The sequence below is a fragment of the Scyliorhinus torazame genome, chromosome 27, assembly GCF_047496885.1.
Source record: "Scyliorhinus torazame isolate Kashiwa2021f chromosome 27, sScyTor2.1, whole genome shotgun sequence".
NCBI lineage: Eukaryota > Metazoa > Chordata > Chondrichthyes > Carcharhiniformes > Scyliorhinidae > Scyliorhinus > Scyliorhinus torazame.
The window spans coordinates 29486865-29503489 of NC_092733.1; the positions used below are offsets into that span (position 1 = coordinate 29486865).

General features: G+C 53.7%; 1 protein-coding gene across 6 annotated transcripts in view; it reads left to right on the forward strand.

Moving 5' to 3' along the window:
• The window catches only part of LOC140403323 (adhesion G protein-coupled receptor L1-like), a 1433961-nt gene that overhangs the window by 1357598 nt on the left and 59738 nt on the right, over positions 1-16625 (forward strand). For all 6 annotated transcript variants that reach the window (XM_072491182.1, XM_072491186.1, XM_072491185.1 and 3 more), the window contains 3 exons: positions 432-652; positions 8348-8414; positions 9131-9222. In XM_072491182.1, coding sequence (XP_072347283.1) covers positions 432-652; positions 8348-8414; positions 9131-9222 — 380 coding nt within the window. The remainder of the gene's footprint in view (positions 1-431; positions 653-8347; positions 8415-9130; positions 9223-16625) is intronic.

Here is a 16625-nt window from a genome sequence, read left to right on the forward strand (position 1 = left end):
CACCAGCCCCGGCCTCGGGGCTCAGCCACAACCAAAGCCCCAGGACCCAGCCTCAACCACGCCTTCTGGGCCCAGCCTCAACCCCAGCCCTGGGGCCCGGCTCAAACCCAGCCTTGAAGCACAGCCTCACCCCGGAGCCCCATGGCCCAGCCTCTACCCCGGCCTTGGGGCGCAGCCTCAAGCCCGGCCTGGGGGCCCTTTCTCAACCCTGGCCTCAGGCCCTGCCTCAACCCAGGGCCCATCCTTAACCTGTGGTCCAGAGCCTCAGCCTTGGTCTCTGAGCCCAGCCTCAATCCCGGGGCCACAACCCAGCCTCAGTCGCGGCCATGTGCACCAGCCTCGGGCCTCAGCCTCAACTCTGGCCTCAGGGCCCGGCTTCAACCCCATCAAGGCCGCTGCCCCTGATACTCACTTTGTCTTTTTTGTTTCAGATCGTGTGCCCAATAATTGCTGGCTTCCTTCACTTCTTCTTCCTGGCGGCCTTCTCCTGGATGTGTCTGGAAGGTGTCCATCTCTATCTCATGCTGGTGGAGGTATTTGAGAGCGAGTACTCCAGGAAGAAGTACTATTACCTCTGCGGCTACTGCTTCCCTGCGCTGGTGGTGGGGATCTCCGCTGCGGTGGATTACAGGAGCTACGGAACCGACAAGTCGTGAGTAAAATAGAATAAGTCCGTGGCGGGTGCGTGGAATGTGGAATGCGGTGGGCAGCCGAGGCGGAGAAGCAATTCAGGGGGAAGAGCGAGAAATACATGAGGGAAAAGGAATAGCAGGATATGCTGACGTTCATGTGGAGCATAAGGAACAGTATAGACCGGTCAGGCCGAATGGCCTAGTGTGTTTTGTAAGAACTACGGAATTCTCTGACATTGAGACATCTCCTGTCAGCTGTCAGTGAAATCTTTACATTGATTTAATAATACAGCCTTTAAGAGGCTTGTCCAGCTTCCAAAGTAATGCATTGAAACCCTGACCTTGATGGTGATTCAGCTTTCCACAGTCAAACACTGAATGAATTTTCAATCGCCTCAAAAAAATGATGATCATCGGATTCTGATGGGGCGCCGGGTCTAAATAAGGCTTGTCGTTCGAACAAAGGGAGTTCCTCGCCCGCAATGGGCAGTCTGGCGCTTATTTACTGGGCTCCTAATCCAGAGGCCTTGAACAGAAAGGTGGCTGGGGTGCAAAAGGCTTGCTACGACTCTGCAGGGCGTGGGTGAGGCAGCTCCCGGAGTGCCGTCCACCATTTTGGCCGCCCTGCTGGAGGGCGGACACCATTTTGCTGAAGGCAGGTTCGGGGGCAGTTCAGTCGGCCGATTCCCGGTGGGGAGGAAAGATCGAGCAGATACAACCCGGCAACCTCCACAGAGATTTCTGACAGGGTGACTGCTGGGAGGATGTTTCCATTGGCGGGGAGGGTGGGGGGGGGGGGGATTTCAAGGTCATGGGTTTCCCATTTAAGATGGACATGAGGTGGAATTTGTTCTCTGAGAGGGTCGTGAGTGTTTGGAGTTCCTGCTCCCAGAGAGCAGTGCAGGTGCCGTCATGGTCAAGGCTGAGTTGGACAGATTGTTGGTTAAAGGGGAGTCGAGGGAGATTGACATAAAAGCGGAGGTGAGGTCAAAATCAGACCAGTCATGATCTGTTTGACTGTCAGACCAGGTTTATCCCTGCTCCTATTCCTTATGTTCTTCCGTTTGTATTTATAATTATTTATAATTTAGCACGGCCAATCCACCTAACCTGCACATCTTTGGACACTAAGGGGCGATTTAACACGGCCAATCCACCTAACCTGCACATCTTTGGGCATCAAGGGACAATTTAGCGCGGCCAATCCATCTAACCTGCACATCTTTGGACACTAAGGGGCAATTTAGCACGGCCAATCCACCTAACCTGCCCATCTTTGGGCATAAGGGACAATTTAGCGCGGCCAATCCACCTAACCTGCACATCTTTGGACACGAAGGTGCAATTTAGCACGGCCAATCCATCTAACCTGCCCATCTTTGGGCATTAAGGGACAATTTAGCGCGGCCAATCCATCTAACCTGCACATCTTTGGGCATTAAGGGACAATTTAGCGCGGCCAATCCATCTAACCTGCACATCTTTGGGCATTAAGGGACAATTTAGCGCGGCCAATCCATCTAACCTGCACATCTTTGGACTAATGCCCCTTCAGGGAAGGAAATCTGCCGTCCTTACCCGGTCTGGCCTGCACGTGACTCCAAACCCACAGCAATGTGGTTGACTCCCAACTGCAAAATGGCCGAGCGAGCCGCTCAGTCTGAGGGTAATTAGGGAAAGGCAACAAATTCCAGGATCCCCCCCCCCCTCCACCCCCAACCTTCCAGAGGCCCCTTCACACCCGCCCTGCACCCCCGCCCCCCCTACCCTTCAATCCCCCCCTGCTCCCAAGGCATGCTGGGAGATGTCATCCCCAGCCTTCTGGTGGTGGTAATGTCAGTTTGGGTCCCGCAGCACCGATGACACCCATGTGCCAGTAACAAATGTAATAAAGAGGAGAGGCATGGAAAGATAAAAAATATTCTCATCCTCCTCAATCGGTTGATATTCACTGAAATGGTTAATACTGTATCAGCAAGCATTTTTAAAATTCAGATGAGAAGATGATCTGGCCTCGGGTGACTGTCTGTGCGGAGTTTGCACGTTCTCCCCGTGTGTGCGTGGGTTTCCTCCGGGTGCTCCGGTTTCCTCCCACAGTCCAAAGACTTGCAGGTTAGGTGGATTGGCCGCACTAAATTGCCCCTTAGTGTCCAAAAAGGTTAGGAGGGGTTACGGGGTTCCAGGGATGGGGCGGGGGAGTGGACCTAGGCGGGGTGTTCTTTCGGGACGTTGTGCAGACCCGATGGGCCGAATGGCCTCCTTCTGCACTGTGAAGATTCTATAGCTAATGGATTCCGCAGGGGCACGAGACAGGCAGTGCCCAGGAGGGGTCAGGACCAAGGACAGCCTCCGAGTCAAATTGGGATCTGACTCAGTCGCGATTTTAAAACCCTCACTTGTTTTTCGAACCCAACGTCGATCGGTACAATGGAATCTGCCTCTGTAAACTCGCCACGCTGTAGTTACACCCTCCACCACTGGCGGCACTTGATAAAGTCGGCCGCTAAAAAGAAAGGTTGAGTAGATCGAGTAATCACCGAGACTTGTGGCCCTGTTGAGGAAGCGACAAAATCAGAAACATTAGGTGAAGGAGGGCTAGCCTTCGCCAATGCTTTCAAGATTGTCGTTGTCATGGAGACAGCAAGGAAATGGAGGGCTCTCAGCAGCCATTTAGCTTTCGAAACAGCAATCTTTGAGCAGTGCCGACTCAGTGAAGTGCTGCAGGTATTTATGAAGTAATCGCAGCTCATGGAACTGGTGTCTTATTATTTTCTCACCTGCACGTGTGGGATCAATGTGGACGGCAAAACATTGGCCTGAGTTTTACTGGGGGAGTGCGGGGGAGAGATGGAGTATTGCACACCACCCCCTCCCCTTCCACCCCACTCTCCCAGACCCCCCCCCCCCCCCCCCCCCCACCCCTCCGCTCCCCTTCACCCCAACCCCAGGTAGAAAGGTCGATCAGGAGCCAGTCGAACTTGAAACTCGTTTGCACCACAGCCACACTACTCTGGGGGCAGCATTAACAGGGCAATTGTGGGCCTTCCGCCCCCTCAAGAGATGCCAACCGACCTGATAGGTCAGCAGCTGGGATTGGGAGCGGGGGGGGGGGGGGCGGGGGGAGGAGGTTCAGGTTTTAGGGATTGGGGAGGGAGTCGCAAAGGAGGAGCGACATCTTGGGAGGTGTTGCCTCGATAGGCACAAGCCAAAGGAGGTACCCACCTTTTCTTCCCGCCTGAGGTTGAAGTGGCGGGCTCGTCCCCTTTGTTCTGGCCTCCCTACCCACACGTATTACTATGCAAGGGGGAGGAAACCAACTCTTAACCAGCCATTAATTGGCCAGTTAAGGGCCTCAATAGGCCCGCCCTGTGTCACATTTTATGTTACCCTCCCTGTGATCCCGTTGTGCAGCACTTCCCATATCTCGGCAACCACCTCTCCCGCCTGAGTACCATCCATGAGGAAGTCTGGTACTGAGTCTGCTATGCCAACGTTGTCTTCTTTAAGCTGCACCACTGCGTCTTTGACAACAGGGACCTTTGGCAGTCAGCGAGGGTCCTGGTTTATAAGACCCTTGTGTTGACCACCCTGCTCTACTGTAGCAAAACCTGGACGGTCCATCGACACCCCGTTAAGGTCCTTGAGAGCTACCACTGGCGGTGTTTGTGTCAAATCCCGGGGATCAAATGGGAGGACCGCCCGCCCAACGCTAGCGCCTGCTCCTATAGAACCAGCTCCGTTGGACGGGCCATTGCATCCGGATACCCGGAAACCACCTCCCTCGGCAGTTTCCCTTCTCCCAGCTCTCCATTAGCCTAACGTCTAAGGGCGGGCAAAGCACGGAGGCATTAACACCGCTGACTGGGAGGAGGAGGCTGCGCACCGCTCGGCTTGGCTCCGCCTGGCCCGTGAAGCCGCTTCGAGGCTCAGCGACTCGACAGCGAGGCAGAGGAAGGAGAGGGAAGCCAACCCGAGGCTGCGAATTCCACTCCCCCGCACCCAACAACGTTCCCCCACTGCGGGAGAACTTATGGATCCAGAATCGGGCTCCTCAATCGTCTGAAGACTCACCAAGCCTGGCAGATGGCATCTTCAATTGTGTGTTCCCGCGACACACTGTGCGTTCCTCCCCTTGCGACATATTGTGTGTCCCTACGACGCAAAAAAGAAACGTCTCAAACTCTCCCAAGTGAGAAGGTCTTCGCGCAGGATGTATAATCAACCTGGCCACCCACCTTATTTGGAACAGGTCTTTGGATTTGTAACAAGTCACATGGTGAGGCAGCCATGTTTGTGGGCTGTTTTTTGACACATCAAGAGCCTGTGCTGGAAAGAAATCCTCCAGCAAGTCTTCAAACCAGCTGCAGCCAAGATATACCCTGAAATGGGAGCAGGACTCTCCACAACTTGTTCTAACTTAAAGTTCACCTGAGAACCAACTTGCTGGAAATTCAACTACAAGAAGCCCCGCATCTTACTGAAAATCCTCTATTCCCAAGACCTTAACCTGAACTAAAAGCATCAACTCATCCAAGGAACTACAGGCCTGCCATTGAAGAGAGGCCGAAACAATTATATTTTATAATCACATGCGCCCCCTCAGCACGTAGGTCGTCTTGTACCAAGGAATGTGCCAGTCTACAACACCCGGTCGCGGACAGCTCTTTGCACCGGCACACCAGTTGGCAAGACTGAAGAGCGCCCTTTCACCGAGGTGATGGACCCCCCAGCAACAGGTGATGTTCGTTTCAGTGTGTGTCACCTGACGGCCGGTAGAAATTCTCCTGCCCAAATGCCCCTTTCCTCTCGGGGGAAAGTGCGGGCGGAACATGTTAAGTAGTCCATCAGTGCCCCCCTACCTTAATCTGAGACGGTAGACAAAACCTCGACCAGTGACGGATGTCAGTGCTGCTGCATGACGTAAGGCAACAATCAGGTACGGATCTTTCACTGGAAGGAAGTTCTTGGACGGCTTTGCAGGCATCACTCTTGGATGCTAAGTGGGATTAGGAGTTTAAGATCAGACTTTAGGACTCATGCACCAATACAGACTGACACTGAGCACTGCATAGTTGGAGGTACCCCCCCTTTTGGTTGAGACCTTAAGTTGCCTCTGTGCTAGACACGAGACATCGCACACTGCTATACCGAGAAGAGCAATGGAAATGGGCTCAAGCCGTGAACAGTAATTACAAATCAAACTACCAAAAGCAGATTGTAGCGATGCTTTTTGTGGGATCTTGCTGTGCACACATCGATTGCCGTAGGCCGCGTAGCAGTGGCTATACCTCAGTGGGGGGGGGGGAAATGCTTTGCGAAGTCCAGAGTGTCGCGGGCAAAGTTATGTGTATGCTTACTCTCCGTGAGCAGTGGGTTTTGTACGTGAGGGGTGACAAGGTTAGAAATGCAGGTCCTTTTAAGAGCGAACCAGGATTAGCTTCAGACAGAGTTGAGGGCAGGTGATGTGCATTGAAGCTTGTACTTAGTCTCGCGATACCTGATCAGACCCCAATTTATATTAAGGATCTGTCCGAGAAACCCCCAACAATTATGCAATTTGTAAACTGTCAGGAAAGGATACTTCACCCCCAGGAGTGATTCCACTGATAAATAGGGAACTTTTATATTAACACAAACTTTATTCTTAACACAGGACCAACAACATTAACATCACAGAAAATAGCTTACAATTAACAATAAAATGAAAAACACTTTAACTTCTACCTGATACGTTCTCTATCTCCAATCAAGCAAAACCCATTATTCAAAAGCCACTTGTAAATAAAGTTAGCAAACACATGGATACTTGTGTCCTCTGTGCAGAGAGTTGCTTTCAGCAAAGGAGAGAGACCCTTTCAGGCACAAGCAGAAAGTCCTTCTGTCTTTGGCAGACTAAAAGGTAAGCTGCCTGCTACACACCTGGCTCCTCAGATTAACGACATCATCTCTATCCTACTAACTGTCTTATGACCATCTTACTGAGGCCAAACACAACCCTTCAATCATATAAACCCCAGGGAACCTTCTTTCTATAAACAAAACTCCATTATCCCAAATAGGTAAACAATTAAATGGTTACAATCAACGATTATCCCACTTTTACGACATCTTAATCGCACCTTTTGCAGACACACCAGGATTTATAAAGGTATTACTGCAACATATTAAAAAAACCAATATAAATGTTAATTCCTTATGTTCGCGACACTGGATTTTGCCCTAGTTGGGGAGTTGGTTCTGCACAGGGAGAGGACCCAGAAAGGAAGAGTGGAAACTGGTATCTGTACTGGACTCTAGCATCGCAATAAAAGAGTTCTGAATTACTGAACGTCTTCTGCTGTCTGGTTCAGTAAATGGAGATTCACTGTGAGACAAGGGGTGTGAGTGATTTCTTGCCTTCTGAGTGATTATCCCAATCTAAATAATTCCAGCAGCAAGCTCTCTGGATGCGTTTTAAAATATCATAGATCATAGAACATGCAGTGCAGAAGGAGGCCATTCTGCCCATCGAGCCTGCATCGACCCACCTAAGCCCCCACTTCCACCCTATCCCCGTAACCCAGTAACCGCTCATAACCTTTTTTTTGGTCACTAAGGGCAATTTACCATGGCCAATCCGTCTAACCTGCACGTCTTTGGACTGTGGGAGGAAACCGGAGCACCCGGGGGAAACCCACGCAGGCACGGGGAGGACGTGCAGACTCCGCACAGACAGTGACCCAGTGGGGAATCGAACCTGGGACCCTGGCGCTGTGAGGCCACAGTGCTAACCACTGTGCTACCGTGCTGCCCAATTACGAGAAGGCTTTTTTTGTCCCGTTTACTTAGCGGTTCTTAGTCACTTGTTACTAGCCTGGAGGTTTGAAGATGTAACGTCTCACTCACTCGACTCATCCACATTAAGGTGCGATACGGAGGAGGGAGAGAATAGAAACTGGCCCACAAAGCACCTCCCCGCGACCCCCTGACATTCCCCCCCACCCCCAGGGTCTACCCTCCACAATGGGGACAGGTCACAGTCTAAAAGCTGTGCACACAGAGGGGCTGGGAATTCGGAGGCCCCCACGGGCCGCAAGCCAGGCGGGGAAGGTACATCGCAAACATATTGCAATTGTATCGAGAAGCCTGGGGGGGGGTTGCAGCATGGAGAATAATTGAATTCTTTTACACTTGCTGTGACATTCAATTTGAAATGTTTCTGGAAAGCATCTTTTCTTTTTGAAGAAAGCACACTTTTGCGGAGGGGCGGGGGGGTGTAATTCCCATGAGGAAGTGGCGGTTTTGAGTAACGGAGTCACCAATCTTCCGGAATGAGTAAAAGTGGAAATGGTGCCACCCACTCCCCGCCCTGAGGAGCGTCCCCCTTTTAATCGTCCAGGAAAAGAGCCATTGCCAAACGATAAGTTGTGTTTGATTGATGAATGTCTCAGTGCCCTGTCAGAGTTGATATTTGAGGCAGAGTATCCATCAGCAGTGAGAGGACAGTGACTGAAGCTGATGGTGGTGCATTTATCACCAATATTGTTTCACTCAGTCTAACACATTAAGCTAACGCTGTCCCTCTGCTCGCGTCTTCTATTTGTCATTCCGACGGCTTATTGCTTCCTGAAACCCATTTGTTGTCCTTGCCCTTTTTTTACTTGTTTATCTCAACTCCACCCCCACACCCCCCCCCTCGCTTCTCTCCTCACTCTCTTCCTTCTCCATGTTCACAGATGCTGGCTGCGAGTGGACAATTACTTCGTCTGGAGTTTCATTGGACCCGTGTCCTTCGTTATTATGGTAAGGGCAGATTCTGCTACCTTCTGGGCTTCAGTGTCTTAGTTTGTATGTGCACGCACGGTTGTGCATCTGTGCGTGTGTTTGTGCATGTGTGTGTGCGCATGTCTGTTTGCGCATGTATATGCATGTGTGTGCATGTGTGTATATGCGCATGTGCATGTGCCCGCATGTGTACCAGCCTCCCCGAACAGGCGCCGGAATGTGGCGACTAGGGGCTTTTCGCAGTAACTTCATTTGAAGCCTACTTGTGACAATAAGCGATTTTCATTTCATTGTTTTTTCACGTCTGTGTAAGTGCATGTGCGCGTGTGTGTGCATGCCTGTGTGTGTATGTATGTGCACGCTTGTATATGCATGCCTGTGTTTGTGCGTGTGTGGCTGTGCACGCTTGCGTGTGCGAGCCTGTATACGTGCGTGCGTTTGTGCATGTGTGTGCGAGCCTGTATACATGCGTGCATTTGTGCATGTGTGTGCGAGCCTGTATACGCGCGTGCATTTGTGCATGTGTGTGCGAGCCTGTATGTGCCCGTGCATTTGTGCATGTGTGTGCCAGCCTGTATACGTGCGTGCATTTGTGCGCATCTGTATGCACGTGTGTGTGTTTGTTCCCAGTTAAACATCAGAGATGTACCGCGCACTGTCCTGTCCCCTCTCTATCCAGCATAGGAAGAGTGTTTCCCCCCAGCCGTGACGTTTTCTGTTCTCCTCCCTGACAGATGAACTTGGTCTTTCTGATCATCACCCTGCACAAAATGGTCCGAAGCAACAGCTCCCTGAAACCAGACTCCAGCCGCCTGGAGAACATCAAGTACGTGATTTCCTGGGGGATTGAGGCTGGGGGAGTGAAGGGAGGGCGGGTGGGTAGACGGGTGGGATGAAGGGAGAGGGGGTGAGGGAGAAGGTTGGTGGTGGGGGGGGGGGGTGCGCGGTGAAGGAGGACGGGGAGTGCAGTAAAAAGTGGGGGAGGAGGTCCCGGGCGGGTTGGGAGGATACTAGATAAAGGGGGTGTTTGAATGGAATCAGATTAGAGCAAGGTTTAATTGGCGACCAGAGAGATTGTTGAATTGGAGAGACAGGTCGAGGGATTTCATTGGCTGCTGAAAGGTGATGGCACGATACCAGGGTTTCAATATATTCGATATATCGTGGAAGTTGGAATGGGGATTCTTGGACGAGGGCGTGCAGCCTCATTATTGAAGGGGGGGGGGGGTGACCCACAGCTGTACCCCCCAACTGCCCACTCCCCCCCCCCCCCCCCCCCACACCCCACCCCCAGGACGTTTAAAAAACCAGCTGACTTCTCGCAGGAATAATTCAAATGTGGCCCCCCACCCACACGGAGCTGGGCGAGAGGCTTGATGTTCGCCAGTCAGCTCCCACTCGCCCTGCCTTGCTGCCAGTCCGGAGAGCTACAATCCCAAATGGGGGCGTGCGGAAAGGTCGGTGGGAGGGGGGGGTGGGGGCTGCATTCTGGGTCGAGGTCGGAGGGCACCCAGGCAGGAAGTGTGCACCCCAGGCAGGAAGTGTGCACCCCAGGCAGGAAGTGTGCACCCCAGGCAGGAAGTGTGCACCCAGGCAGGAAGTGTGCACCCCAGGCAGGAAGTGTGCACCCCAGGCAGGAAGTGTGCACCCCAGGCAGGAAGTGTGCACCCAGGCAGGAAGTGTGCACCCCAGGCAGGAAGTGTGCACCGACGGCGAGATCGCGCTGCCCCCTCGCTGCCTGGCACCCTGATCCCACCCTGGGCAGGGAATTCTGTATCGAGTGTGCGCTCACTATGAGCGCACAGCCCTCAGCAGGAACGCCCCCCCCCCCCTCACCACCATCCAGGTTCTCCTGTCAACCCTGACCCTTTACCGGGTCGAAGGTCGTGGTTCAAGAAGGTGACCATCACCATCACCCGCTCAAGGGCAATTAGGGGTGGGCAGATGCCCGTATTCCATGAAAGAATTAGAATGACCTCTTTGCACCTGTTTAAATTGGGCACTAAACATAGAAGATAGGAGCAGGAGGAGGCCATTCGGCCCTTCGAGCCTGCACCACCATTCATTACGATCATGGCTGATCATCCAACTCAATAACCTAATCCCGCATACTGCCATATCCTTTGATCATCTTTGCCCCAAGTGCTGTGTCTGACTGCATCTTGAAATCGTATGTTTGGCCTCAACTACTTCCTGTGGTAAGGAATTCCACAGGCCGACCACTTTCTGGGTGAAGAAATCTCTCCTCATCTCTGTCCTAAATGGTCTACCCCCTATCCTCAGACTGTGACCCCTGGTTGTGGACACACCCACCATCGGGAACATCCTTCCGCCATCCACCTTGTCCAGTCCTGTTTGAATTTTATAGGTTGCTATGGAATGGTCCCCATTTTGTTCATTAACAAACGTCCACTCTGGCTGATTCTTATTTCCTCTTGTCTCTCGCTGCCCGTTCTTGCCACTTTCTGCTCCTTTTGTCTGGAACAACGGGTCTCCTTCTGCCCCGACCTCTGGAACGTAGCGTTGATGCTGCCCATCTCGCTCCCCAGTCCCGCCACACCCGGCAACAGCCCTCCCTGGGTGGCCAGGGGCGGGCAGAAAGGAAAGGTGAGCTTCCGTTCTGAAACACCACCTCGCTGGCCGAGAAACGTCCTCTCCCCAACCCAGGCACAGCGGCACGGGCATGTCCGAGGAGACGTCATCCCACCACCCCGGCTTGCGAGCGCATTGCGCCGTATGCTCAAGCCTGGGCTACAGGCAGTATCCGAGGTCCCGTCCCCTACCATGGCCGGGAAAGCCTCTCCATCACCGGATCCAGCCCTGGACATCACATTCACCACCATTCTTCCGGCATACCAAAGACCTTCAGCGCTCACGATCAGAAGGAGGAGTCAGCTCTGGAGAGGTGGGGTGGTGGGGGTTGGGGGGGGTGGGGTGGTGGGGGTTGGGGGGGGGGTGGGGTGGTGGGGGTTGGGGGGGGGGTGGGGTGGTGGGGGTTGGGGGGGGGGGCATGTTGACATACAAGGTCCCTTACAACACCCACACGGGTCATTAACTCCCATTGTCACTTCTTGCATGGATCACCATTGGCAGGTTAACGAGAAAGACTGTGGCTGGCCCCGCCCACCCCGGGATTGGAAACCCCGACCTCTCGCTGGTCCGCCAAATGGTCCGCCCCGCCCACGGCCATTCCCGCGACGGGCGGGACTGGAGAATGTAGGCGTTTAACCCGGTTACCGTGCCGGCGATGTTGGACCACAGGGCGATGGAGACCAGTCCCCAACACCTTCAGATTGTGCCAGCGTGGTCGCTAAGGAACCACCTGGTCCTTTGACTGGAGGTCAAAGGTGCGCCCTGCATATGCCACTCCAGCCTGCGTGGTGCCATAACCTGGACCAGCTTTATAGCACCAGCGGCTACACTCGCCTGTTCCTTCTCGCTATGAGTGTACATTCCACAGGAGTTATAAGCAGTTTATTCCCTTGTTCATAGATCATAGAATTTACAGTGCAGAAGGAGGCTATTCAGCCCATCGAGCCTGCACCGGCCCCCGGAAAGAGCACCCCACTCAAGCCCATGCCTCCACCTAGGAACTCTCAAGGCCTAGGAAGTCCTGCCCTAAACCAATGTCTTTCCCACCTCACCTTCTCCCTATAAGACACTCTTTCAAAGCTATCTCATTGGCATCAACATATTGGTTTAGTCACAGGCAGGGTAGGTTGTGCAGGCGCAAAATGTGTGGACCGTATTGTGTTAGTTTGATACAGGGCATCCCGTGTTGTCATGGCAGCACTGTGCTACATTGGCTTGGCCTCCTGCCACTCTTGTTACTCTTTTGTGGGGTGTGGCTGTCCCTGGCTTGGTCAACATCTATTGCCCCTTGAGAAGGTGGTGGTGAGCCGCCTTCTTGAGCCGCCGCAGTCCATGTGGTGTAGGTACACCCACAGTGCTGTTAGGGAGGGAGTTCCAGGATTTTGACCCGGCGACAGCGAGGGAACGGCCGATATATTTGCAAGTCAGGGTGGTGAGTGGCTCGGAGGGGAACCTCCAGGTGGCGGGGTTCCCAGGTACCTGCTGCCCTTGTCCTTCTAGATGGTGGTGGTCATGGGTTTGGAGGGTGCTGTCGAAGAAGATTTGGCCAGTTGCTGCAATGCGTCTTGTAGATGGGTGGCGCTGTGTGATGGGAAAATTCACTACTTCATATGGCCACGGTTAAACAATGCAGCAGGTTGCTATTTCACTCGGACTCTGAAACCCAACCCTGGCACCAAGGCAGTGCTCCCCAGATATCGGCTTCCATTCGCGACCTGACATACGCAGGTGAGTGTTGTCTGAGTTACACGGGTCCCGTGAGTCACCCCTTAAATCCAGACAGGGAAGGCCTCCTCCCCCATTCCAAAAGCCTGCTGCAGTTTGATCAACACTGGGTCTTCGGGTGGTGAGCAATGGGGTTCTCTCCTGAGGCGCTGCACTGCCCTGCAATACCTGACATCCCCCACGCGATGGTGATCACGAGCTACGGGAATGAACACTCCTCCAAACCACCTCACCTCCCCCTTCACCCTCATCACCACCCCCACCCCCACATACTTACTTGTCCGTTCTATAAACAATCAAGTTCTTCAGCTGCAAATATCCCATTTGATATGCTCTCCCTCCCTGCTGTGTTTAATTTGTCACGTCTCCATTGACCCTCAACCCAGAGCTTCCAAACCCTGGGACACTCGCTTCCCGAGTGCAGTTGTCTGTCAGAGATGGAGGTTGTTGCAAGCTAACTGTGGCTAAACGGATGTGGTCATTAGTTTTGCTTCCTCCTATCGCTCGAGCTCAGCGCTGTCCTTTCTGTGGTATTATAGGTATTACGGTACCTGATAGGCTAAAGCACCATTGGTGGAAACGGTATGCTTTCTATTGGTTAGAGTGTATCATAGCTCCGCCCTGCTAGGCGGGGTATAAGAACCCGTGCCGCCCCAGCAGCCTTTATTCTGTACCTGAGCTGCTGGGGGAAACATCTAGCTTATTAAAGCCTTCAGTTGGACGACAACCTCGCTTTAGTGGTCATTGATCATGCATCAATTTAATAAGCTAGATTTAAAAGGATGGAGCTCCGAATGAAGCCGGAGTGTCTGCAACTCAGCCCCCACGCGGCGAACTCAGCGGCAACCTTCAAGCACTGGCTGGTGTGCTTTAAAGGGTATCTCGGGACGGCCGAAAACACACCCACGGGAGAGTAGAAACTGCAAGTCCTGCACTCAAGGGAGAGCCCGGAGATTTACACCCTCATCGAAGAAGCGGAAGACTTCGATGCAGCAATAGAGCTGCTAAAAGGACACTATATTCGGCCGGGAAACCAGGTCTACGTCCGGCACCTGCTTGCAACAAGGCGACAAACCCCTGGGGAATCGCTGAAGGAATTCTACCGTGCGCTCCTGGTGTTGGGCAGAAGCTGCGGCTGCCCGCAGGTTTCGGCGAGCGAACACACGAAACTCTTAGTCCGGGACGCTTTCGTAGCAGGTATGCTATTGTCACAAATCCGCCAGCGCCTGTTAGAAAAGGACACCCTGGGTCTCAGGGAGGCACGGGCCCATGCTGGTTCCCTGGACGTGGCCTCCAGGAACGCCCGCGCTTACGTTCCCGACCGCGCGGCAGCCCCCTGGGCAACGTGGAACCCCTCCGCCGCTGACCCTGAGACTTCCCCCATTCCTCCACAGGCCTGCGTTGCAAGGCGGCCTGACAACCCCGGGGGACCCCGCTGCTACTTTTGCAGGCAGGCCAAGCACCCCCGCCAGCACTGCCCGGGGGTCCACCTGCAAGGGATGCGGCAAAAAGGGCCATTTCGTGGGGGTATGTCAGACCCGTGCGGTTGCCGCGGTCTCCGGCGGCGAATGCGGACCACAATCACAAACTTCTCTACGGGCCCCGTGTGGCCAGCGGTCGCTGCCACCTCCATATCCCAGGGCCACGTGCGGACCCCGGGCGCCACCATCTTGTTCCGCGGACACCACGTTGGAGGGATGGGCGCTGCCATTTTGTGCACCCCAGCCATGTGCGACCAATGGGAGCCGCCATCTTGGATGAACCCCCAGGACCCCAGCTCGGCTGACCACACACTGCCCGAACAGAACTCTCAACTGCTGCGACTAGCCTCGGTGACTCTGGATCAGTCTCGGCCTCGAACGCTCTCAACTGCTACAACGACCGTATTCATCAACGGGCACGAGACGTCCTGCCTACTCCACTCTGGGAGCACGGAAAGCTTCATATACCCTGACACGGTAAGGCGCTGTTCTCTCCTCATCCACCCCATTAATCAAAAAATCTCCCTGGCCTCCGGTTCACACTCAGTGGAGATAAAGGGGTTTTGTGTAGCAAACCTCACAGTCCAGGGAAGGGAGTTCAAAAATTTCCGTCTCTACGTCCTTCCCCACCTCTGCGCGGCTACACTCCTGGGTTTAGACTTCCAGTGTAACCTCCAAAGTCTGACCTTCCAATTCGGCGGCCCTATACCCCCCTTTACTGTCTGCGGCCTCGCGACCCTTAAGGTCGACCCGCCTTCCCTGTTTGCGAACCTCACCCCGGATTGCAAAGCCGTCGCCACCAGGAGCAGACGCTACAGTGCCCAGGACTGGATCTTTATTAGGTCAGAGGTCCAAAGCCTGCTGAGGGAAGGGGTCAGTGAAGCCAGGTACAGCCCCTGGAGAGCTCAAGTAGTGGTGGTTGTCGTGTTGGGTGTCTGGTTTACAAACAAGCCAACAATGCTGGAAGTGGTGTCGCACTATTTAATTAACTGTTCAACTATGCTAACATACTGTAAACGTGGGTATAAGCAATACCAGCTTAACTGTGGACCCTTTCCTATCACTAGCTATGGTGAGGCACTCAGCACATGGTGAATGTCTGTGTGGCAGGCTGTGAGCTCTGTGCTCCGAGCTGGCTGCTGCTAGAATGAGCGGGAATTCTCCTGTCCCCTGTCTTTATAGTGAGTGTGCTCTCACTGGTGATTGGCTGCGGTGTTATGTCTGCTGATTGGTCCCACTGCATGTCCATCAGTGTGTGTGTGTGTCTGCACCAAAATGTACTGATGTATATTATGACATCCCCCTTTTTTACAAAGAACATGTGCCTATGTGAGAATAAATAACGTGTAATGAGTGTATCTGACCATGCGTGTGCCGTATTTACATAACTATGTACATGAGGCTAGTCTATATACACGGGAAGGTGCCTGGTGCAGAGAAAAGAAAAACAAGGTGTTACACCAACAACAAAACTAATAACGAATGCTATAAACAAACGAGTGAAATGCTGAAACAGGATGAAAGAACAAAGCATCGAGTCCAACATTGTAAGGCTCATAAATCAAGTCTCTGAGGTGGGCGATGAATTTGGGGTGACCGCCTCAAGGGGTCAGGAGCCACCGGCTGAGGATTGGGCCGGGCCAAGGCCAAGTGAGGAGGAGGCAGAGTATCCGGAAGCTCTACAAAGTCCAGGTCGGGGACAACAGTTGGGCGTGGCACCGGTGGAGGATCGCGTAGCGAGCGTGGAACCAGACGAAGGGCACGCCGATTGCAGCGGCGAATGGAGCCATCAGGCAGACGAACCAGGAACGAGCGGGGAGACACCAGCCGAAGAACCACAGCAGTCACAGACCAGCCACCCTCTGGAAGATGGATTCGGACGTTGTCACCTGGCGCCAGAGCAGGAAGACCAGTCGCTCGAGCGTCATGCGTCACCTGCTGCACGCGAGACTGTTGCATCCGCTGAAGGACCGGAGCATGGTCGAGGTCTGGGACGTGAATGGACGGTACAGTGGTCCTGAGGGTGCGATCCATCAGCAGCTGGGCTGGTGACAGGCCCGTGGACAGTGGAGCCGAGCGATAGGCCAGCAAGGCGAGGCAGAAGTCGGATCCTGCATCAGCAGCCTTGCAGAGGAGCCTCTTTACAATGTGGACGCCCTTCTCTGCTTTGCCATTTGACTGGGGGTGCAGGGGACTGGACGTCACGTGTACAAAGTTGTACCTGCTGGCGAAGTTAGACCATTCCTGGCTCGTGAAGCAGGGGCCATTGTCCGACATCACAGTGAGTGGGATGCCGTGACGAGCAAAGGTCTCTTTGCAGGCACGGATAACAGCCGATGACGTGATGTCGTGCAGGCGTACGACCTCGGGATAGCTGGAAAAACCACAACTATGAGAACATAGTCCCTGCCGAGCGCATGGAACAGGTCCA